Source organism: Pseudorca crassidens, chromosome 20 (assembly GCF_039906515.1).
Source record: "Pseudorca crassidens isolate mPseCra1 chromosome 20, mPseCra1.hap1, whole genome shotgun sequence".
NCBI lineage: Eukaryota > Metazoa > Chordata > Mammalia > Artiodactyla > Delphinidae > Pseudorca > Pseudorca crassidens.
The window spans coordinates 19,542,567-19,567,203 of record NC_090315.1 but is presented as its reverse complement, the minus strand read 5'-3'; the positions used below and the strand labels follow the sequence as shown (position 1 = coordinate 19,567,203).

Genomic DNA, 24,637 nt, shown 5'->3' with positions numbered 1-24,637 from the left:
AAAAGTCTCCATCCCACCCCTGTCTTCCAGCTACTGCTTCCCCTCCCAGGAGGCAAATAACATTACCGGTAATTTTATGTATATACAAATGTGTGTGTGTGGATAGATACATGAATTCATATTCTTTTCCCCCCTTTTTACAAAAGAACTAATTACATCTTGCTTCTTTTGGCATTTCATGTATTTTGGAGATCACTCCACATCAGCATATCGACAGCTTCCTTGCCATTTTTAAAGCTGCATAATGTTTTGTTACGTGGATGTGGCAAATTTTATTTGACCATTTAGGTTGTTTCCCTGTCTTCTGCAATTATACAGCAATTTTCCAAATGATACGCCTGTATAAGCATCGCTCTGCACAGGCACAAGGTGTCTATCCACACATGAGGTTCTTAGAAGTGAAGTTGCTGGGTCACAGGATGTGGGCATTTGTAATCGAGATAGAATTACCAGGTCTGTACGAATTCTGCCAATTTACACTCCAGTCAGTGCTACAGAAGTGTACCTGTCCTAGTCCTCGCCAGCAGTGGTTTCAAACTTTTTAATGTTTTATATCAGTCACTTCTTAATCTTGGTGGCTGAAAATTTGTTGAAAAGTCTTGTTTGAGGGGTGAGATTTAACTAGCCTAAAAGTAAATGATTTTTACTAAATACTCCATTTTTAAGAGAATCGTCTTAACATAGATTCCTGCTAAAATGGGAATTTTTCAACTAGCCCAAGTGTTCCAGATGGCCCTGAGTTAGCTAGAGGAAGATCAGAGGGTACCTGGATCACCAGAACCCAAAGTTCAGCTGGGAGGTGGCCACCACTTTGACTTGAGAGAGATGCAGATAGAGGCATGTCAGAGGCACAGGGAGTCCTGTGTTCCATCCTCTCCAAGATCCAGTCCCTGCCTAGGTGCTGAGTTTTATGTCCTAAAAACTGATAACCTTGAAGGTCCTAGTGCCCTTCTTCAGTCATGACCTTCAGATCCTTGGAATGCCTTAGCCTGAGGCTGGTGCTGGACTGTAGAGAGGATGACCTCACAGTGTTAGCAATAGAAGCAGATAACCCCCCACCATTTCAGCATATCCGTTAAGACATGCTGACCTAGGCTCTCAGAACCCAGTCTCTTAAGTCAGAGACCTATCATTAGACATCAGTGGACAACAAAGGAAGCAGCTCCTCTCTTCATTACCCCTCCCCCAACACACACACACCATTCTACCTTTCCCAGCGCCAAGTCCCAGGATATAGGCCACTCACCATCTGCGTGTATTTACTTAACATGTGTGAAGCTGGTGGTGACTGGGAAGGCGTGCCTCCTGATGAACTGCCACTGGGCGCTGCAAGTTGCTCTTCCTCCAGGAAGGATGAGAGAAAGATAAAGTGTAGGGTCTCCTGGTCAAGCTGAGTGCAGCAGGACAGCAGTAGAGCAAGGGTGCTGCCCCTGCCTGGGGCCAGGGACCCTATGGGGGTCCTGTTCCCCAACTGCCACTATCAGAAGCTGGGTCTCCTTACAAGTATCTGTGCCTCCAGACTGTACCACCACCCCCAATGGACCCTTTTAGTCTAAAGGTCCCCTTTTTAAAGGTAGAGACTGTGTTTTATTTACTTAATCGCATTATTTACCTTGGTGAAGCATTCTTAGAATTGGCATCTACTGATGAATATATTCATAACTCCATACATCCTAAATCTTTGGTGTCTAAATCCACATGGATTCAGCATGACTCACTCTCCCCCATCCCAACAACTTTTTTTTTTTGGAAATTTCTCACATACACTCCAGGACTACAGGTGAATGAGCAACCTGCACAGGAAGAGGTGAGGGGAGCAGGGTGTCTGCGATTAGACTCAACCCCTGTGGGAGGTTGCAGCAATAGATAGTCCTTGACGAACTTCCCAGCAGTTAAGTGGTATTTTGCCCTATTCCATTTTTATCTTGTTTTGAAGGTCTATCAGATATATGCAAAGAGAGCCCCAGAGGAAGTGCACGCCCTGCTAAGGTCCTTTGGCACCGACTACGTGATCCTGGAAGACAGCATCTGCTATGAGCGCAGGCACCGCCGGGGCTGCCGGCTGCGGGATCTGCTGGACATCGCCAACGGACATGTAAGCATGCCTTCCGCCCCGTGTGGGGCGTCCCCTGGGGAGGAGAGGATCCAGTGTGAGCCCTAAGGAGTGTAACTACCTTTATACCTTGTAGAATTGCACAATGGATCAAGCATTCACCTCCGTTGCGTTCTGCAGAACCCCTACCTTGGCACGTTAGTAACTTGCCACGGGGGCTGGAGGGGCGGGAGAGATGGGAGGGGAGCTCTTGTCCCCACTGTCACACCAAACAGAGCAACTCTGTCTTCAGCTGGTCTGTGTCACGAGGCTTTGCATAGAATTTATTTTTTAAGGTTTTGCTACTAAAGTGAAAAAACCTCAACCTTTAAAACCGCTGCTCCAAAGCATCATTTTGGCCGATACGAATGTCCATGAGGGCGGTGCGCCAACCCAGCACCCCACAGCCTGTGTGGAGAATCTCACTCCTCTCCCTGCTCTCTCGCTGGGTGTCCCTTTTCGTCCACTGGCACACTTCCACAAAGATGGCTTTCTATGGCCAAGCTTACACTCCTGAGCAGGAAAACAAGCTACTTCTCTTTTCTTCTTTCTGAGGAAAATGTTTTCGGAGATATGCCAGGTCTCAGGTAGAGAAAACATAAGATTTTCACCCTTTAGAGGTGGTGTGTGCTGTAATTATTGGTATAAAAGCGGATAGTTATTTCTAAAATGAGTGGGGGGAAAAAGTGATAAACCTAGCCTACATCTGAAAAAAATAAATAAAACCTTGACTGTACAGAATTTGAGATTCAGAACACTTAAGATCTACTCTCTTAGCACATTTCAAGTACAGAGTACAGTATTATTAACCCTAGTCACCATGCCATACATTAGGTCACCAGAGACTTACTCATTTCATAACGGCAAGTTTATACCCTTTGACCAACATGAATGTTATTGGTTAACTTGATTGTAGTAATCATTTCACCATGTATATGTATATCAAATCATCAGATTGTATACCTTAAATATATACAATTTTATATGTCAATTATGCTTCAATAAAGCTGAGGCAAAGAAAATGAGATTTGATTTTTGCTCAAGGAAAAATAACTGTCCATAACTATCTTGAATTCAGAGGAGGTGCAGACCAAATACATTTAAATTTTGCTTTGTGTGTAACTTTTTCTAACTAGGCCATCTGATGAGTTGCAGAACTTTCTCTGGTCATAGTAATTCTTCTCTGTGTTTCATTTTTTGAGAGGGAATGGTGTAGTATGTTCTTCAGGACAAGGAGATCCAAGTTCTGCTTCTAGCTTTGCCATTAAAGGTGAACATTGTTTGACACCGAACTATGCTCTTCAGCCTTGGGTCACACTTCCAAAGGGGAAAGGGATGGACCAGATGGTCTCCAGGCAGCCGTTGACATTCGTTCAGTTTAAGTTCACTAGCATGTCATTCTTAAAGAAACCCAATCCCTATTCCCACTTCTGTTTGTCTTTTGTAAATACGATTTTTTTCCAGATTGTATTGGTTTTGTTTTGGCTTTAGATGATGGATGGCCCAGGAAAGAATGATCCAGATTTGAAACTTGCAGGCCACCCTCGCTTTTGCGAAGAGATAAAAAGAAACCTGCCCCCCTACACGGCATACTTCACTAGAGTGTTTCAGAACAAAACATTCCACGTTTACAAGCTATCCAGAAACAAGTAACAGAGCTTTCTATTTAATCTCTATTTTTGATATGTGAAACTCCATCATAATGAAACTCAATAGATAATGTTTCAAATGTAATTAGGTAACCAGTACCTTAAAGCTGTGATATGATTAAGTCTACAAATGTTTACACAAGCGTTACCATCTTTGAAAGTATCTTATACATGCTTCAGTCTTTGTCTTGTTTCATTAATGTTCTTTAGCCTAAATGTTTTCAACTTTCTAAAAGTGATCTAGAATTTTGTTGTTAGGGAGAACAGTTAAGTGTTCCATAGGTAGCCTGAACAGCTGCATATCATGTTGGAAATCTAGAGCCTGTTTCAAGATTTGAAATACTTCTAATTTTTAATTGACTTACAACAGCTATAGTTGAATTGAATTGAGGGGATACATAATTAAATTATTTAATATTTTTTCACTAGTGAAGACCAACTGGTGGCTTTTTAAAAAGCTCTCTATTGTCCTGTTTCACCTAAAAATTTTATAATGTTTTTAATTTGTCATGCTTTGAATATTTTTTTAAAAATCATGTTAAGTCTTCATATGTATCTAAAATTTTTTGTTGTGCTCCATCTGAAATGTAATGTGTAGCACTTCAGTAGTAAGTGTCAGTGTGTGTGTGTGTGTACACGGGCATGTGCATGAATGTTTCAATGCTGGGCACAGAAAAGTGTTACAAGTTCCATATTGTAAGTCCTTAAAGCAGCAGAAATGTTATGTAGCTGAGTAGAATTTGTCACTGTATAGTGTTACTATTTTAAAACCTGTTGATACTATTTAATCTATCCTGCAAGTAAGAAAATTCTTCTTCATTTCTTACTCATTCAGATTTACTGGGTTTGCAAAATTTTGTAAACTCTTTGTTTTTAGCCTTTGTATTTTTTACAGCCTAGAACCTTGCAAAGTCTTACTATTTTTAAAATGTTGTATCTTAACTAACTCACTACTATGATATTTTTGGCAGAGAGCATTTTCATACCAAGTTTGATTTGTGGTCTCCAATCTTACTGTGAGGGCCCTTGATAGGTGGTTCTTTTTCTTACTCAAAGGTAACCAAGTGCCTCTAAGTCATGCTTATTTGTAAACAACGAAGAGGATTATGTGTACCTTGTACCTGCTCAAAAATTTTTTGATAATTGCTTTTGTAATTAATTTCTAATGATAGGGACATGTAAAAGTTACTGATAAAAGCATATTGTGTATTTAATTAAATCAAGATAGCTAATGAAATTAACTTTCACCTCTCATGCCAGTTGGAAATGATTTAAATATTTCTCCTTGCAAATCACTGTAGACATGAAGACGGATATATCACATGTTCAAATGATTTTCTCTTCAGCTACTACTTAAGCAGTATTCAAAAAGAAATTTTACACTATCATGTTGGGTTCAAGGAAGGATACTTGGCTTTTATCAAAACTTATTTAAATAAAAAATTGACAGTAGCTGGGTTATTAAATTATGCAACTGAAACTCCTGAATTATATCTTTCTTGTATCCCTTAATAAGGTTGGAGACCACTGCAGTTTAGGATAATACAATAATAAAACATTTTAATCAGTACTGAAACTTTAATTAAGCCAGTAATGATGCATGCCTGTTGCAGCTGACAGCATGGGTCAGTCCATCCTTCAGTGAGTGCCTTACTCTAATTGAAACCAAGCACATGTAAGGTACAGCGTGTTCGACTATCTAGTTACGTTTTTAAAACCCTCTATTACCTTCTCAGAAATATTTCAATTTATTTTAAATATTCCTGTATTATTAATCTATGCATTTGGGTATTTGGAGTTTCAGTATACAAGAAACATGTACTTAAATTTTTATGCTTATCATCACCACATTGATCACATACAGTAATCCTTTTTTCACAGTTTAGGTGCCATTTGTTGCCAAAACACTTAGTGTTCAGTCTTTAGTGAAAAATATAAAGTGCCAAAAATTCTTGCAAGACAGAATCCATACATACACTCTTTCCAGAACACTGTGACCATGTATAGTTGACATTTTTATTTCCTGATGACCAAATCTCTTAATGAATCATGTGAAATATTTTTAGTGCTCCTCAGTCTTCTCTTTTATGACCTTCTCATTGGAGTACATGGGAGGAAAGAGAGGAAAAGCGGCTGACCCTGGCTCTCTAAGCTCCCTGCCACACGATCTCAGTGGCTGTGCTAATGTTTGGTAATATCCTCAAATTACGGCTGTATTTTATAGGTAGAAAGACCACTTGATTTTGCTTCAGAGTTAGCATTCAAAAGAACCTCTAAGTACAGTAAGTGCTCTTAATTAACCTTTACTTACGTGACTCACGGGGTCCCTTCACAGTCTCCATCCCTCTTGTAAGCTGACTTCGGCCCAGCACCAGTGGGGGCTGCTCCCTGGCATTCTCAGGCCTCTGCTCTCTCCTTTGAGTTCTCTGCCTGCGCCAACCTTGTCTGCATGCTCTACTTCCCGCTGTAAATACACGATTCAACATAAACCCAGGAAATTTCGCTCTAAAATGGAAGGGTTATTTCTGCAAAAATTAGCTTGAATGCTTTGGTAAGATTTGATAACGGTTGCCACTAATAAAAATTACTTTTAAATTAATTGTGGTTGGGAAAATTATAAAATATTGGGATAACTTAAAATTCAAGAAAATTTCTGAGCTTAGATTGCTTCACAGATTTATTTATTTTAGTCCTCATTTCACCTTAAAAAAGATCTAGACTGATCAGAAGGTATTAAAAAGTACCCAAATCAGGGCTTCCCTGGTGGCGCAGTGGTTGAGAGTCCACCTACCGATGCAGGGGACACGGGTTCGTGCCCTGGTCCGGGAACATCGTACATGCCGCGGAGCGGCTGGCCCGTGAGCCATGGCCGCTGAGCCTGCGTGTCCGGAGCCTGTGCTCCGCGATGGGAGAGGCCACGGCAGTGAGAGGCCCGTGTACTGCAAAAAATAAATAAATAAATAAAAAGTACCCAAATCATATTATTGGTATGATTTATGCATAAATAAAACTGTAATCATTGGACCCTTATGCAAAGGAAAGGCCTCGGCTTTACATCAGAAGATGAGCAAATGAATGTACAATTATACATTTGAGGTTATGATTCCCTACTTTAACCAACTTTAACTTCATTAAATGACCAACTACTGATACCGATCACAGTGGCTAATCGACTTCTACTAGAGTTGAAAGGTTCCAGTCACTTTATTACAGACTTAAAAAGTAGGAATTCATTTCAGATATATTAGCCAGGAGCATAATTAGGTGTTATCTAGGCCATTTGTTGTCCACTTAAAGGTGATTTTCTTGACCTTTGTGAGATCAACTAAATAAGTGTGTGTGTGTGTGTGTGTGTGTGTGTGTGTGTTGGGTTGGTGCTGGTGTTGGCAAGGACATATGTAGATATTTCATCTGGTCTGCATCTTTACAATTAAGTAAAAAGGTTTATTCTGATTGCACATGAACCTTGTAACAATTGTAGCTCATCTTTGGCCAAAACGTACCTGAATTAACTAGAAATAGTCCATTTTTAAATTTTCATTTAAACGTTGGAATTATTAATAGAAGGACAAAATGTTCTCAGATCATATATCTTGGCCAATATGCTCCGAAATGGTTTATATATGGCAACCTTTTGGCATAGAAGAGAGTGCTTGTCTGTTCATGGAAAAAAACTTTTAAACTGAGAGAGTGGCTTACTTTCTTGTGGCAATTGATTTTCTGTACTTAATATCCTAGGGGTAGAATCTTACAAAGAGCTTTTATAATTTGTTGTACTGAATTGTATGAAGATTGTGTACTAAATAAAGCTAAGTTACACAGGGTGAGTGTCTTTCATTTCTTTGAAGGTCAAAACCCAAGGAACTGGCTTATTGAAGTGTATTAGATATGTGCTAAATAGAGTATAATCACTAAAAGATGGATGTGATGGGGTCTTACTTGTACTTGCTAATGTTGAAGGGGTTTCTTTTTTTCACAAAATTTGGTTTGATAGCTGCTTATTTGCTTTACTTGAACCTCAAGCTTATAGTTAGGACTTGTAAAGAGAAGGCTGCTGTCAGCTGAATTTATCCTCAAAGAGAGAAATGCTGTTGTTTTGACCTTTGGAATTGTTTCTACTTCTTGACGAAACTCTCAATCTTTAGTAACTCAGGAAAATGGGTGGTGGTTCACATTTTTGGTAAGAGTGTAGAGATAACAAATATGCTTGATGTTAGGTTGTTCAAAGCAGATATTGAAATTCCAAGCAGAAATGGTCAGGGAGACGGATATACTTCCAAATAGAAGAAAACGGCAGTGGGATCTCGAATATTCGGTACTGACTCTTTAAAGTATACAATTCAGTGTACTTACACTAAAGCTATTAAGTACATGTTGCTAGAATGGTCTGGCAAATTAAGAATTACAAACAATATAGATAAGCGAGAGATTCAGGTTATGAATGAACTGAATGTGTAATGGTTTGACATGTGACACAGGCACGTGGCAGATGAAATGCTAGTTCTCTGCCCCTCATCTCAAACCTTTTCAGTTAATTTTTTTTTTTTTGCCACGTCACACCACGCAGCACATAGGATCTTAGTTCCCCAACCAGGGATCAAACCCATGCCCCCTGCCATGGAAGCACAAGAGTCTTAACCACTGGACCTCCAGGGAATTTCCCCTTTTCAGTTAATTTGATATTTAGACATTTGCTTTGTAGGATTGTTCTTCGAAGTGCAGATAACAGAACTATAATGTGAAATCAACTTAGTGGGTTGCAACCAACATTTAGTGGTTGAGAGAGAGAGAGAGAGAGAGAGGAAAGAGGGAGGAGGGGGAGAGAGAGGTTAAGGGAAGGGAGAGAGTGGACAGCCAATACGGTAAATATAAGTTGTTTTGTGAAATATTTGTTTCAGTTATACATGTCGTTATTTGTGCTCTGGGGTGCAATGTCAAATGTATTTCTTACTGTGAGTTTATAGTCAGTTTGAAAGCCATGCCTTTATAGCAGGGAGGATTCTGGGAAGATGGCAGTTTGAACTTGGCTCTGTCTTGTCCCCCAACTCCACTGTAGAAGAACCCTTTGAACAATGATGATATTAAAGAATTATAAATTTTAGGTGTGATATAGACATTGTTATTTTCTTAGGTCTTTATCTTTTAGAATATATACTGAAATATTTACAGGTGGAATTATATATGTATAGGGTTCATATCAAAGTCATTTTGTGAGGCATGTAGATGAAACAAGGTTGGCCATGAGTTGATATAAGCTAGTTTGGGATTTTTCATATAGAAAAAAAAAGAAATTAACAAATCAGGAAACTAGGGAGATTAAAATTTAAAAGGTAAGAACTGAAATCAATTATCTAGGGAAATAGTAGAATAAACAACCCCTCCCCACCAAAAAATGCTGCATCTTTTAAAAAGATTAATGAAAAAAACATCTGGTAAACCTGATTAAGAAAAAGAGCAAAAGAAGACATAATCCACAGATAGATAGGTTAAAAAGAAAACTACAGCCTGGCCAATACAGAGTACTTGGCAGCAACTGACAGGACTACCATCTTTTTTTTTTTTTTTTTTTTTTGGCTGTGTTGGGTCTTCGTTGCTGCGCGTGGCCTTTCTCTAGTAGTGGCAAGTGGGGGCTACTCTTTGTTGTGGTGCGCAGGCTTCTCATTGTGGTGGCTACTATTGTTGCGGAGCATGGGCTCTAGGCACGCGGGTTTCAGTAGTTGTGGCTTGTGGGCTCTAGAGCACAGGCTCAGTAGTTGTGGTGCACAGGCTTAGTTGCTCTGTGCATGTAGGATCTTCCCAGACCAGGGCTCGAACCTGTGTCCCCTGCATTGGCAGGCAGATTCTTTTTTTTTTTTAATATCTTTATTGGAGTATAATTGCTTTACATTGGTGTGTTAGTTTCTGCTTTATAACAAAGTGAATCAGCTATACATATACATATATCCCCATATCTCCTCCCTCTTACATCTCCCTCCCACCTTCCCTATCTCACCCCTCTAAGTGGACACAAAGCACCGAGCTGATCTCCCTGTGCTATGCAGGGCAGGTGGATTCTTAACCACTGTGCCACCAGGGAAATCCAGGACTACCATCTTTGAAAGAAGGGAAGCACACAAGGTGAGTCCCAGTCTTACCCTGGCTTTCTCCCCTTAAAGTCTTTCCCAAACCATGGCACAGGGAAGATGGAGCTCAAGCGGAGAATGACAGTCTTACTGAAAGAAAGAGATTGGAGTTCAAGGATGCACCGATGGCTGAGATTTGGTAGGAGTTGGAAGGGCAGGGTACCAGAGAGGAGGGAATTGCAAAAGAGAAAATCTGAGAAGTCCCTTTGGGTCCTTGGCCAATTCATAACCTGCACATGTATAGCTTAGCAGAGAACATCTAATAAGTAACAGAGCTGAACAGAGATTTCAGAGGTTATATAGTGCTGAGGAGATGCTGGAATTGGGGTCCAGCCAGCATGAAGAGGCCATGGTGAACCCCCCAATAATGAGACCCAAGAAAAGCTATACCTTTTCCTAGGAGTAGAGGCTATTATCCTATCTTTTCCTAGGAGTAGAGGCTATTATCCTATCTACCTGTCAAAAGCAAATATAAGTCTGCTATGAAGGATGATAACCTTATCCATGGCCTCAAATTATCTCTACAATTCCTTATATACAATGTCTAGCACTCAATCAAAAATAACTAGGAATAATAAAAAAGCAAGACTGAAACAGAAACTGAAATAGAAACAGAGCCACAGTCTAATTAGATATTGAAGTTTAAAGCATAGACTTTTAAAATAACTGCTTATTATATTCAAGAAATTAAATGACAAGATGGAAATTTTAGGTGAATTGAAAACTATAAAAAAGAACACAATGGAAATACTAGAATCGAAAAATGTAATAAATTAAGTACTCAGTGAAGGGTTAAATAGCAAATTAGACACAGCTGAAGAGAGAACTGATCAACTAGATGATAGGCTAGAAGAAAATATTCAGGCTAAAACATAAAGGAGAAAAGGATGAACAATGAAAGAGCATGAGACATATATTAGAACATTTCACTTTATCCTGTAAATGTAACTGAAGCCCCACAAAGAGAAGAAAGAGTATGGGGCTGTATGACTTTGGACAAGCTATCTGTACTATTAGCTTCAGTTTCCTTTTTTGTAAAATAGTGTTTTGATAATTACCTATATGGTCATTGACTGGATTAAATGACATGACATTTAAACCACTAGGCCTAATACTTTGTACATGGTGAGTACAATAGGTGGAAGCTACAGGGTATCACCATCATCATCATCAAAATTAGATAATAGGGCTTCCCCGGTGGTGCAGTGGTTGAGAGTCCGCCTGCCAATGCAGGGGACACGGGTTTGTGCCCTGGTCCGGGAAGATCCCACATGCCGCGGAGCGGCTGGGCCCGTGAGCCATGGCCACTGAGACTGCGCGTCCGGAGCCTGTGCTCCGCAACGGGAGAGGCCACATCAGTGAGAGGCCCGCATACCACAAAAGAAAAAAAAAAAAAATTAGATAATAAAGACAGACGTTAAAGAGCCCTTGGTAATTTTATGTGAGATATTCTTATGTTGCTATAGAAAATATCTTTAAAAAACAAAACAAAATAAAACAAACAAAAACCTTTAGGGACTCAGAAGGAGGCTAACAAGAACAGCTTGTAAGGAAATCAACTTCTTAGTAATTTCTGAGTTACATATTTACATCACAAAGAGAGGTGTGTTTGTGTCTGTGTCTGGGTGTGTATGTGTATAGAAGAGAGGAAAAAAGAGCCATAGAAAAAGACTGAGAAGCTGCTGGCCTGCATGTTTTTGGAAGCAACATCATCATTATTGAAGATAAATGTCAAAGCCCTGCCAAAAAGCACATATTCATAAAGAAAGCAGAAGTGCCTGATTGTGTATGAATCTACTTAAGAGAGGGAGGGGAGTGAAGGAATGTGATTTCAGGATTAGCACAGTAATTAGAACAGCAGTGTGCTAATTAAGGCTCATAAATTTAATGAAACTATTAGCATTTTCTCTTGCAAGAAAAGGTGGATCCCCCTTCCCCCAGGAAATGACACCTGTGAACAATTATCTCTTATCATTGCTATTAAGATTATTTACATAACTTGTGCTCATTCAGAATTCACTGCTGTTAATGCTGGGGTTTTTTTGTTTGTTTTTTTGTTTTTACAATGCCTGATCTCATGCTAGATTCTCTCTCTGACCAGGAAACTGTTTGGGGATTGTTGCTAATTAACGGTATCGTACAAGTGGACAAAACCATTGTTAGGGGACCTACTGTACAGCTATTCTGCTCTGTCTTTGTGGGCAGCGTTTTCGTTTGTTTAATAGAAAATCTGAATCTCTGTAAGAGCTTGGTGGTTATGAACATTATGAACACAACCTTCCCTGTGCCACCATTCAGCTCAGTGATTCCTTCCATGAGAACTTAGCACCTACTCTGTGACAGGGTGAGGCCTGAGGATAGGGAAGGTCCTATGATATAAACATGAATAAAAATATCCTGTTGTACTGAGTGAAAATGGTTATGATGATATGCTTTAGACAGTGCTATAAAAACTCCTCTAAGGGAAAACAAAGTTAGGAAGTTTCATGTTGAGAGTTAACAGAAAACCTAACTCTGGCTCAAACCATAAAAAGAATTTATTAGCACATCAGGCCTTTAGGTAAGACTTAATCTAATGTCTCAGTGATTAAATGGACTCAATTAATATTTATTGATACCCATAGGCACTGGGAACACATTAGTGTACAAGACAGACAAGGTCCATGGTTTCACTGAACTTATATTTTAGTGGAGGATACACACAATTGATAAAAAATATAAATGCCAAATGTTTGAAGAGAATTAAAATAAGATGTTGTGATAGAATGTAATTAGGGGGTTACTTGGTTTTAAGTGCTCAGAAAGGCTTCTTTGAGGAGATGGCATTTAGGATTTGACTGACTAGAAGGAGGCAAGTAGGTGGGAGGAGCCTGGTGCGACTAAGGGTCAGAAATGAGAACATGGGGAAAGGAGAGAGTGGTAGAAGTATGCAGACATCAGACCACATATGCCACAGTAAAGAGGATGAATTTTACTCCAAATGTGATGGGAAAACATTGGAGGATTGAGCAGAGTAGTGACGTTATCTAATTTTTGTTTCAAAAAAAAGTATCCACGGATGCTATATTCATTTTCTGTTGCTGCCATGATCAAATTACCAAGATATGCTTAAGGGAATTCCCTGGTGGCGCGGTGGTTAAGAATCTGCCTGCCCATGCAGGGGACACGGGTTCGAGCCCTGGTCAGGAAAGATCCCACGTGCCATGGAGCAACTGAGCCTGTGCGCCACAACTACTGAGTCTGCACTCTAGAGCCCGCGAGCCACAACTACTGAAGCCCATGTGCCTAGAGTCCATGCTCCACAGCAAGAGAAGCCACCGCAGTGAGAAGACCTCACACCAGTGAAGAGTAGCCCCTGCTCGCCGCAACTAGAGGAAGCCCACGTGCAGCAACGAAGACCCGAAGAAGCCATAAATAAATAAATAATTTTTTTAAAAAAAGATATGCTTAAAACGTTACAGTTATGTTTTCTCTTACTTTTGTAGTCAGAAGTCTGCATGGCTCAGCTATTTCCTCTGCTCAAAGTCTCACAAGGTTGAAATCGAGGTTCCCTTCTGAGGGTTCTAGGGATGAGTGCACTTCCAGCCTCATTCTGATTGTTGGCAGAATTCACTTCCGTGCACATGTAGAACTAAGGTTCTCGTTCCTTTGCTGGCTCTCAGCTGGGGACCACCCTTAGTTCCTAGTGCTCTCTCTGTGGTCCTTGCTATAGCCCCCTACACCTCAGGACCAGCAAGGAGGTGTCGGAGCCCCACGCTGCTGCATCGCTTCTACCTCCTGTCTGCTGCATGTTTCTGATTTCAGCTGGGAAAGTTCTCCACTTTTAAGGGCTAATGGCATTAGATTGGACCCACCAGAAAATAGAGGATAATCTCCCTGTCTCAAGGTTTATAACCTTCAACACATCTGCAAAGACCGTTTTGCCAAGTAACATGACATATTCACAGGTTCTGGAGATTAGGAAGTGGAAATTGAGGGCAGGGGGCATTACTCAGCCTACCACAGATGCCGTGTGGAAATTAGACTTGGGTGGGCAGAGGGTAAGATTGGAAGCAGGATGACCAGTATAAGGGTATTTCAGTAGTCCAATTAAAAGGTTATGGTTTGGGCTTCCCTGGTGGCACAGTGGTTGAGAGTCCGCCTGCCGATGCAGGGAACACGGGTTCGTGCCCCGGTCCAGGAAGATCCCACGTGCCGCGGAGCAGCTGGGCCCATTAGCCATGGCCGCTGAGCCTGCGCGTCCGGAGCCTGTGCTCCGCAACGGGAGAGGCCACAACAGTGAGAGGCCCACGTACCACCACCCCCCAAAAAAATGGTTATCGTTTGGGGAACAGAATGGTAGTGATGGAGAAGGAAGAGAAGTGTGGTTAATAGGAGGTGCTGATGGATTATACACTGGGAATAAGGGTAAAATCAAGGGTAACACCTAGATTTTTTTTTTGACTTGGGTAACTGGGTATATGATGGTAGTGCCTTTTCTTGAGATGGAAAAGATTGGCATGATAGTCATTATTGGTGTTCAACAAATTATCTCTGGTTCTCCCCTCCCCCTGCCTCCCTTTCGGTTGGATGCAGTCCCCTGACTAGTTCTGGCCGATGAGATGTGTCACTTCTGTGTCAGAGCATTTACCTGCCAGTGCAAAATCCTCAAGAACTCTCTCGCAGTTGGTGGCTGCAGCAGCCTGGGTCCTGAGGAAGGATGATGTGGAACAAAGCTTCCTACCAACTTGCATTCAACATGTAGGGTAAGAAATAAACGTTTGTTGTTTTAAGTCACCTTGATTTAGGGTTGTTTGTTATTGCACCTCAGTCTCACCTATCCTGACCTGACATACTGGGGAAGGAGCAAGAATAAAGAGTTATGAAGTGGCCGTGTTAAGTTTGAGATGCTTAATCAATGCTGTGTCCAGGAAGTGCGCCTCTCTGTCCACTTTGCTGCTCTCCGTCAATTAGTATTAACATATTATATAATATATATATTATATATAACATTATATAATATATATTATATATAATATATAATATAACACACATATATATAACATATAATATTAACATATTATCTCCATCCTCATAGACCTCTTCCTGCTTCTAGACTAGCTGTCAGTTGCTCTCAAGATCTATATGCTGGCACAGTTCAGGTTCAGAGGGGAGACAGTATACTTCCGAGATAGCTCAAAGGTCAAAGAATGGAATTTTTCTGGTTCATGTGTCCATCTTAGAACCAATCGCGGAGACCATGGGGATGGGTTATGTTGACAATTGAGGATAGTCAGTTTCTCCCTCTGGAGTTGAATGTGAGACAGACTGCATGTAAATCACATAGCTAGGAAAACCAGAGTATTATTGGGAAGGAAGATGCTGAGAATGCATGCCCAGTACAAGAGAAGAACACATTTTCAAGTTCCTATTGTAGGTCTGGCACGGTGCTTGCTGGGTACTTTGCTTGTATCGTCTTATCGGTAATGCCATCCTTCATGGAACCCATTATAAGCACTATTAATCTCAGCTAAAATTGTCGCAGATATCATGTATGTAACTTTTTTCCACCCACAGATTTCTTTTGACATTTTTTTCCCATGGAAGCTATGAAAACAGTAAGTAACATTTGTTTCCAGTGCCACAACTATGATAACTGGCCATGTAGAGAGATGTCTGCAAAACCTATGGTCTGCCCATCTGTAGCAGCTGTGTCACCTGCATTGCCGCATCTGCTTCTCAGAGAGTTTGGCCCCTCAGCCTCTTTAACAGGCAGGAGACCACATTCATGATCCCTCACCACAGCTGTCTTACCCTAAGTCGGTTATCTTCCCTAAGTGTGACTGGAAATACGACTTCAGGACGCGACTCAGCCTCCACTGGCAATTTGAATTGTGAAATCATAGGGCTGGAGCAGCTATGTGCATGCCAAAGCAGACAAAGCCAGCCTCCACAAAGTGAAGCAGGCACAGAAAGTGGCCATAAGAGGCTGTGTGACCACCCAGTGAAGCAGGGGGAGAAATACTAGGTTGTGGACGACAAGTGCCTACTTGTAGTCCCCCTGAGGCTGGCCTCATGCATTGTTCTTGGGTTCCATGAAGTACCCCTGTTACCTTTCCAATAAATTAGTTCTTTGACTTGAGCTAGTTTGTGTGTCTGTTTCTAATAACCAGATGACCCCTGATGAAGATACTCTATGAAGGCAAAGAGTTCTCCTGAGTCTGGCTTTCTTAAGGCAGACATCTCTTTTTGATGTTCTTTACTTTCATAAGACCATGTCCGTACAGTTAACACAGTACTTGTCATCCTGAATTATGTAAGTTTCTAGGCTTCTCACTGTGCTGTGAATTTCCTGAGGGCAGGGACTATTTCTTTCTCATCTTCAAATTCCCAATGGACACTCAGAGTGAGCATTATGTAAGGGTTTATTGCATTGGATTCTGCAGTTAAGATCAGGTTCATATAGCCAAATAAAACTCAGTGAGCTATAGTCAGTCAGTTCCTCCCAGGGAGAGGAAGGGAATGAAATCATGGCGCCTAGCGAGCTAAGTTTCCCTTCTTACTACCTATCGAAGAAACTGATTCACCTACATTCTAAAAGGAATGTATGAAAATGAAATCTCCACTCAAAAATAACCAGGCATTCAATAGTCCAAAAAAAAAAAAAAGGGACTTCCCTGGTGGCACAGTGGTTAAAAATCCTCCTGCCAATGCAGGGGACATGGGTTCGAGCCCTGGTCTGGGAAGATCCCACATGCCGTGGAGCAACTAAGCCTGTGCACCACAACTACTGAGCCTGCGCTCTAGAGCCCGCGAGCCACAACTACTGAGCCCGCTCACCACAACTACTGAAGCCCGCACACCCTAGAGCCCTCAAGCCACAGCTACTGAGCCCAAATGCTGCAACTACTGAAGCCCAGGCACCTAGAGCCCATGCTCGGCCACGAACAGTAGCCCCCGCTCTCCACAACTAGAGAGCCCGCGCATAGCAACGAAGACCCGACGCAGCCGAAAAGAAATAAAATTAAAAAAAAAAACAAAACCGGTGACAAAAAATATATATACATTAAAGGATATCTATTATGTTATTATTGGATACAGTGCTCTAATATTTATTAGGCCAAATTTAATTTTGTTATTCAGATATTCAATATATATAATTCCTTATTTCTTGGCTGCTTCTTGTCAGTTGTTGAGAAAGGTGTTAGAATCTCCCACTGCGGCTGTTGCGTTTGCCTATTTCTCAGTTTACTCCTGTTAATTTGCTTTATATGTCTAGCATTAAGATTTAGAGTCGCGATGCCTTCCTGGTGGACGAGTCTCTTTAACATCATGAAATGCCCCACTTAATTTCTAAATGGTGCTTACCGCCTTAGCTTACTTGGTCTGATATTAGCAGAGTCACAGCAATGCTCTTCGCATGGTATATATATATATATTTCCACCCTTCTTCTTGGAAACTTTCTGTATTCCTATATTTATGATGTGTCTCTTATAAACCTATAGTTGGGTTTTCTCCTCCATTCTGAAAATGTTTTCCTTTCAATAGGAGTGTTTAGTCTGTTTAGATTTTAGTGTAGTCACTGATTAATACATTGAGAGACTGATACTAAACAAGTGATTTTGTGTCCTTCTCAGGGCATCACATCTGAAGACACATGATACCATTTTTCTTTTTTCAATGATATTAATTTTGATCACTTAGTTAAAGGTGTTGTCCAATTACCCATTGTATAGTTATTATGAAATGATAAAGAGTAAGTGATGTGTGAGGAGATATTTTGAGACCAAAAACCCTGTTCTTCATCAATTCCAACTCCTCCCACTAGATTTACAACCCATCCCTGATCTTATTATTTCAATGTTCACATTCTTCTAGATTTGAACAGCTGAAGTCCTTCAAGCTAGATCTTGTCTTTTTTACACACCTTATTATTTATCTTAGCCTTTCCTCTCTTTCCCGTACAATAAGACATTCAGTGCTCATTGTATGTGATTCCTTCCTGGGCCCTATAACCAAACATTTCTCTAAGGGGCTCTGGTCCCTTTGATAGGAAATGGTAAATATTTAGAAACCAAACACTAGATGCTAGGTGTGCTCATTGCTATTGAGCACCATGGCTTCTAGGCTTTTTCAGTGGACTATGTGAAGAAATATAGAATCACACACACACACACACACATGCACATACATGCAAGCACAAGAAAATTTAAATACATATATGTGTGTGCATAAATATATACATACACATGACTTTGTGCCAGTACAGCCATTTCCAATTCAACTCCACAGTGTTCTTCCTTGCTTTCCCTAAAGTTAAACAAAAACAAACAAAACAAATCAATATTTATGTCTCTTCTTTTGCAGTGAGAACCCCGGTTCCCAATATTATCAATCCAAAACCACACAGAATAGTTGCAGAATTGCTATGCCTGTAAGTCACTATGAAAATCAAGCCAACTGAGAAAAGTTCAGTATTTATTTGCAGGTTTTTTTGTTTGTTTGGTTGGTTTTGTTTGGTTGGTTGTTTTTTAGACTGAGGGTATATAGTCAAAGTATTGCGTTCAAATGTTACTCGAATTAAGCACTTCCCCATTTATTGTGGTTGTTATTCTTATGAAACACAGTTGGATTCAGGGATTTATGTTTGCATTTAGTTTTAGGTTTCCCCCTCCTCATCCATGCTGTTCTGTTTGTTTTAGTATTTAGAACATTAATATGAATACAAAAGTCAAAAAAATCAAAAATAGGGCTTCCCTGGTGGCGCAGTGGTTGAGAGTCCGCCTGCCGATGCAGGGGATGTGGGTTCGTGCCCCGGTCCGGGAAGATCCCACATGCCGCGGAGCGGCTGTGCCCGTGAGCCATGGCCGCTGAGCCTGCGCGTCCGGAGCCTGTGATCCGCAACGGAAGAGGCCACGACAGTGAGAGGCCCGCATACCGCAAAAAAAAAAAAAAAAAATCAAAAATATATTCTCAGAGAACTGTCACTTTCTCCATTAATCTTCCCACCCGACTTTGCTCCCGTACACAATCCATTTTACTAGTTTCTGGTGTTTATTCTTTCTTTGTTTCTTCTTGCAAAAATAAGCAGATGTGTGTATGTCTTCTTATTTTCCGTTTTTCCTTACACAAAATGAATATATTCTTTTGCACTTTGCTATTTTTGCTTAACAATATATCCTAGAAATCATTCCATATCTTTTCATAGAGATTCTACTCATTTGTTTAATAGCTGTTAAGCCCATTAACATTTTTTTAAATATGTATGTATTTATTTATTTATTTTGGTTGCACCGGGTCTTAGTAACAGCAAGTGGGCTCCTTAGTTGCGGCGTGTGGGCTCCTTAGTTGTAGCATGCGAACTCTTAGTTGCAACATGCATGTGGTTCTAGTTCCCTGACCAGGGATCAAACCTGGGCCCCCTGCATTGGGAGCGTGGAGTCTTATCCACTGCGCCACCAGGGAAGTCCCAAGGCCTTTAACATTTATTGATATGATTGATCTGTTTGGTCTTAATGCCCTCATATTGTTTTAATTATTGTGTCTATTATATTTACTGTGTTTCTTTATATGCTATGTCAACTTTCTAAAATTATTTTTTATATTTAGGAAAGCTTGTATTTTGTTTCACTGATTACCTTTGTATTTATACCTTTAATGCTCTTCATTAGGCATAAATGAGAAAAACTCATTTAACTTTTACTATCTGGTGTCTCAGGTGTCTGTTTATTCTCACCTGTTATCTATTCAACAATCAATGACCATATTCTACTTTTCCCTTTTTCCCTTCTCCTTTTAGTCATAATTTCCCTTTTTCCCTTCTCTCCTTTTAGTCATAATTTTTAGTTGAATTCTTTACACTTAGTCAGAATATATTCTGTTTACTGTTACTTCTCCACGCTTGTCTCCACCTGTTGTAAGGTTCTTATATTTTACCCGAAGTGATATAGTATTATTTGAAGGTATTCTGTAATGAAGGTGCATATTGTAAACCTTAAAGCAATCTCCCCACCTCTCTCTCCCTTGCTTTCTCTCTCTTTACCATAATTTATCTGTAGCTATTTAGACCACACTTGGAGAATTAATGTCTTAATAAAATTGACTTTATCAAAAACCTTTCCAAGGAGTTCCACTTCCATACTGGTAGCATGAGGAATTCTGTGGTCCTGCTCCCCAGTGAAATAAGCATAAACTGGAAAATAATTTTTTAAATCCAACCATTTAAAGTCTCTGGAAATTTTCTTAAGGGCATACGGCAAACAAACAAAAAACATTTATTCAAGAAAACTTGGTAAAAACAGTACAAGTCTGTGGCGTTCGAACACAGCCTGTCCCCTCGTGCTCCCCCTCGACAGAGCATGACAGAAAGGCAGGTGCAGATGAGGACACAGGGCTCCCTCCCCAAGCTCCCTGCTGGTGGCTGCGGTATCTTCACAGGAGGCACAGGTCACCAGCGTTTCTTACCCCTCAACCCCAGCTGCATGTTGCAACGAATAGATTACAGGCAAGTGTGGTCAAGGGCATGGGGCTCCATTCTTCCACCTAGGTCCCCACGGCTGGAGGCTCTAGCTCAGGGATGACACACTGAAAACAGCAGGCCCTATTCATAGGGCTGAGGGTCAATGCCAGGAAGAGCAGGTTGGGAAGACCAAGAGCTACCACGCTCCACCACTGTCCTCCTCCAAAAGCAAGGGTGTCACTCAGAACAGGGCTACTCCCTCCGCCACCAAGTCCATATGACCCAGCAATCACACTACCTAAATGCGTTGAAAATTTATATCCATTTTTATAGCAACTTTATTCATAATCGCCAACACTTGGGAACAACCAAGATGTCCTTCAGCTGGTGAATGGATAAAGTGCAGTACATCCAGCAGACGATGGAATATGACTCAGCACTGAAAAGAAATGAGCTATCGAGCCATGAGAAAACAGAGGATCCTTAAACGTGTATTACTAAGTGGAAGAAGCCAGTCTGAAAAGGCTACATGCTGTATGATTCCAATTATATGGCATTCTGGAAAAAGCAGAACTGTGGAGACAGTAAAAGGTCAGTGATTTCCAAGGGCTGGTGGAGAGGAAAGGCTGAATAGGCAGAATACAGAGGATTTTTAGGGAAGTGCATCCTCCCTAAATACACGTTGGAAGCTTGTCATTATACATTTGCCAAAGTCCCTACAATGTACACCACCAGGGGTGAATCCTAATGGAAACTGCGGATTTGGGGTGATTAGGATGTGTCAGTGTAGGTTCATCATTTGTAACGAATGCACTCCTCTGGGGGGGGATGCTGATGGTGGGGGAAGGTGTCTGGGGGTAGGGGGAGCAGGGAGTAGATGGGAAGTCTCTGTACTCTGCTCAATTTTGCTGTGAACCTGAAACTGCTCTAAAAAATAAAATCTATTTTTAAGTTAATTAAGTGAAAATCAGTCATAACACGAGCTCAAAACTAACAAAGAAAAAAAAAAAAGCAGACTATTTGAGCCTGCCGTGTAACGGCAAGATTATAAAACATGAAGAATGACTACTACCCACGATCAGTTTGGGCTTTTCCAGAAGGACAGTATTAAAAGATTCGGCATATTAGCAGCTGAGATTTCAACATAAATCATTAGCCCATTAACATTTCTGTGATATTTTATGATAATATACAAACTCCGTGAGTGATATTTTAAGAATTCTAACCCAAACAACTAGTGAGCCGTCTGTAAAATCGAAGCTGCTTTCTATCTGACCACCAAAATCTAATGGTACTTGTTACATTAAGATATTTGAAATTAATTTTCCTTCACATATATAATCCACTCCATTAAACTTAAATTATAATGCATATTATTTGCTAATTTTTTCTAATATCCTTCCAAGAGATTTGGAGGAAGGTGGCACAAGGGCTAAATGTTCTGCCCCAGTGGCATCACTCGATAGCAGCATGACCTTGGACAAGAAACACATAAACACAGAAACTGTGTCTCAGTTTCCTGAACTGTAAAAAGATTAAATCAATAGTCTCATCCCATAAGGCCTGAAAGGATTAAATTAGTTAATAATTTAAAGCTCTCCAACAGTGTCAAGCATGGAGTAAGCACCTAATAAATATTTACTGCTGTTATTAACACAATCTTGACACTTCTTAAAAGGGAGTTTGGCTTGTGTAATTATTCTTCTTACCCAATGAAATAAAATGTTTACCCCTGGTGTGACGAGATCATCTATTAATAGACACTTCCACCCTTTTATTTTTTTTTAACTCCATGACCATTTTGAAACACTTCGTACCATCAGCAAAAAGTAACTCTAACTTCCCAGAGCACTGGCCGCGATGGGACCATTCCAAGCATGGTCCCGTCAGAGAGCGTTTCTAGGCGCCATCCTCTAGGCCCTCTTGTTTCCATTTCCACAAGACTCCCTCCCTCCCTCCATTCAACTCTCTGCTCGGATATTACCTTCTACGAGAGGCGTGCCCTACTCACTCTAATGCTGCTTCCTACCAGCCATCAGTGCCTACAATTACACTTCTGCTTGTTCTATTTTCTATTTCCCCCACGAGAATGTAAGTTTCAGGAGGGCAAAGACTTTATCTTGTTCACTGCTCTAGCCTCTGCTTCCAGAAGCCCCTGCATACAATCTAGCTGCCTTGGCCCCCTACATAAAAGAGCCCCCTTCACCCCATCCCTTCCACCTTCCTTTCCTTCAGAGTTTACATCACCATTCTGTTTACTTATTTTCCATGCCCCCTACTAGAACAGTGTCTAGAACACCTGCCACCAATAAGACACCCAGTAAATATTTGTTAATGGATAAAGAGTGTCTGGCACATAATAAATCCTCAGCAAACGTGCTGAATGAGTCCATGTCCCTGAAGATGTCATTGAAAGACTAAAGGAGGGTTAGATTCCCATGGTCCATCAAAGCATCATAAAAATTTCCAATCAAAAAAAAAGAATAGGGCTTCACTGGTGGCGCAGTGGTTGAGAGTCCGCCTGCCGATGCAGGGGACGTGGGTTCGTGCCCCGGTCCGGGAGGATCCCACGTGCCGCGGAGCGGCTGGGCCCGTGAGCCATGGCCGCTGAGTCTGCGTGTCCGGAGCCTGTGCTCCGCAACGGGAGAGGCCACAACAGTGAGAGGCCCGTGTGCCGCAAAAATAAATAAATAAATAAATAAATAATAACCTCATTATATCTGACAGAAGGCACACTGGTTCTACCATAAAGCCATGATTGCTAAGCTCATTTGGGCTCTCAGCTTGGCCCAGAAATCCTATTGTGTTGCTGGTCGACGTACATTCTTTCTCGCTTTCCACAACAACCATTTCAAGTCTTCTCCCCTCTTTAAACGTCTAGTCCCCTTCCCATCCTACATTCTCATACATAAAACCATGTATTAGCTATCTATTGCTGTGTAAAAAATTACCCTAAAACTTAGTGGCTTAAAACATAAAAAGCATTTGTTATCCATGGTTTCTGTTGTTCAGGAGTCCAGGGGGGGATTAGCTGGATGCCTCTGGCTCAGAGGTTTTAACTGGGCTTCAGCCAAGTTGTCAACGGGGTCCGCGTCTCCCCTGAAGACTCAAATGGGACAGGGCCTTCTTCCAAGCTCATTCCCATGGTTGTTGGCAGTGTTTGGTTCCTTGCAGGTTGTTGGTTAGAAGGCCCCCTCAGTTCCTCACCTGCTGAACCTTTCCATGGGGCAGCTCACAGCATGGCAGCTGGCTTTCCTCAAGTGCACTTGCCTGCAAGAGCGTTGGAGACAGAAGTCACCGCCTTTCAGGTTATCTCATATTTGAAGTGGCTTCCCATGACTCTGCCATGTTGTATTCGGTGGGAGCAAGTCAGTAAGTCCAGCCCACACTCAAGGGAGGGATTACACAAGGGCATCAGCACCAGCAGGCGCCACTGAGGGCCGTCTCCAATTTTACAGAGAAAATAGAAGCCACGGCACAAGACCTTCTCATCTCCTACTTCTTCATCGACACGGTCCTATTATCGCAACAGAGAAGCTGCCCTACCACCTGTGGTTCTGTTCCCATTTTGATCCTTCTCAAGATGCTTGCAGAACGGATTATCCCTCCTTTGTTACACAGTCAACCTCTCAATGCAACTGGGTCTTTCTCATCAGCTTGTCAGTGTACTCACGACTCTTCTGACAGAAACAAACCAATAGAAGCACAAACCAAATCAATCTAAACCCTCACATCCTCGCCTTTCAACATATCTCTATTTCTCTCCGTTGTTGAACAGTCCAAATGCCCTTCTCCTTTCCCCCCCAAAAGCTGCATATAGTCGCTTTTCAACCCATTCCAAGGTAGATTTGGCAGGATGACTTGACTAGCAGAGCCCTTGCTGTTCTCCCCAATGGTGCCACGAGATCTGGTGAACCTTTTTAGTCCTTGTGCTCTCTCAGTTTTAAACACTGGCAATTTACAATAGCCAAGACATGGAAGCAACCTGAATGTCCATCAACAGATGAATGGATAAAGGAGATGTGATGTGTATATATATATATATATATATATATATATATATACACATACACACCATGGAATATTATTCAGCCATAGGAAAGCTATAGGAAAGAATGAAATAATGCCATATGCGGCAACATGGATGGACCTCATACTAAGGTCATACTAAGTGAAGTAAGCCAGACAGAGAAAGACAAATATATATCGCTTATATGTGGAATCTTAAAAAATTATACAAATGAACTTATTTACAAAATAGAAACAGACTCACAGACGTAGAAAACAAACTTATGGTTACCAAAGGGGAAAGGGGGTGGGGGAGGGATAAATTAG

The 24,637-nt window shown here is 41.1% G+C and overlaps 1 protein-coding gene and 1 long non-coding RNA gene across 6 annotated transcripts in view; one reads left to right on the top strand and one right to left on the bottom strand.

Moving 5' to 3' along the window:
* Positions 1–7,564, top strand: part of DPY19L3 (dpy-19 like C-mannosyltransferase 3) — a 74,803-nt gene extending 67,239 nt beyond the window's left edge. For all 5 annotated transcript variants that reach the window (XM_067720457.1, XM_067720458.1, XM_067720459.1 and 2 more), the window contains 2 exons: positions 1,937–2,095; positions 3,584–7,564. In XM_067720457.1, the coding sequence (XP_067576558.1) occupies positions 1,937–2,095; positions 3,584–3,745 (321 nt within the window). In that variant the 3' untranslated portion in view covers positions 3,746–7,564. The remainder of the gene's footprint in view (positions 1–1,936; positions 2,096–3,583) is intronic.
* Positions 1–24,637, bottom strand: part of LOC137215346 (uncharacterized) — a 127,753-nt gene that overhangs the window by 31,196 nt on the left and 71,920 nt on the right. The window lies entirely within an intron of this gene.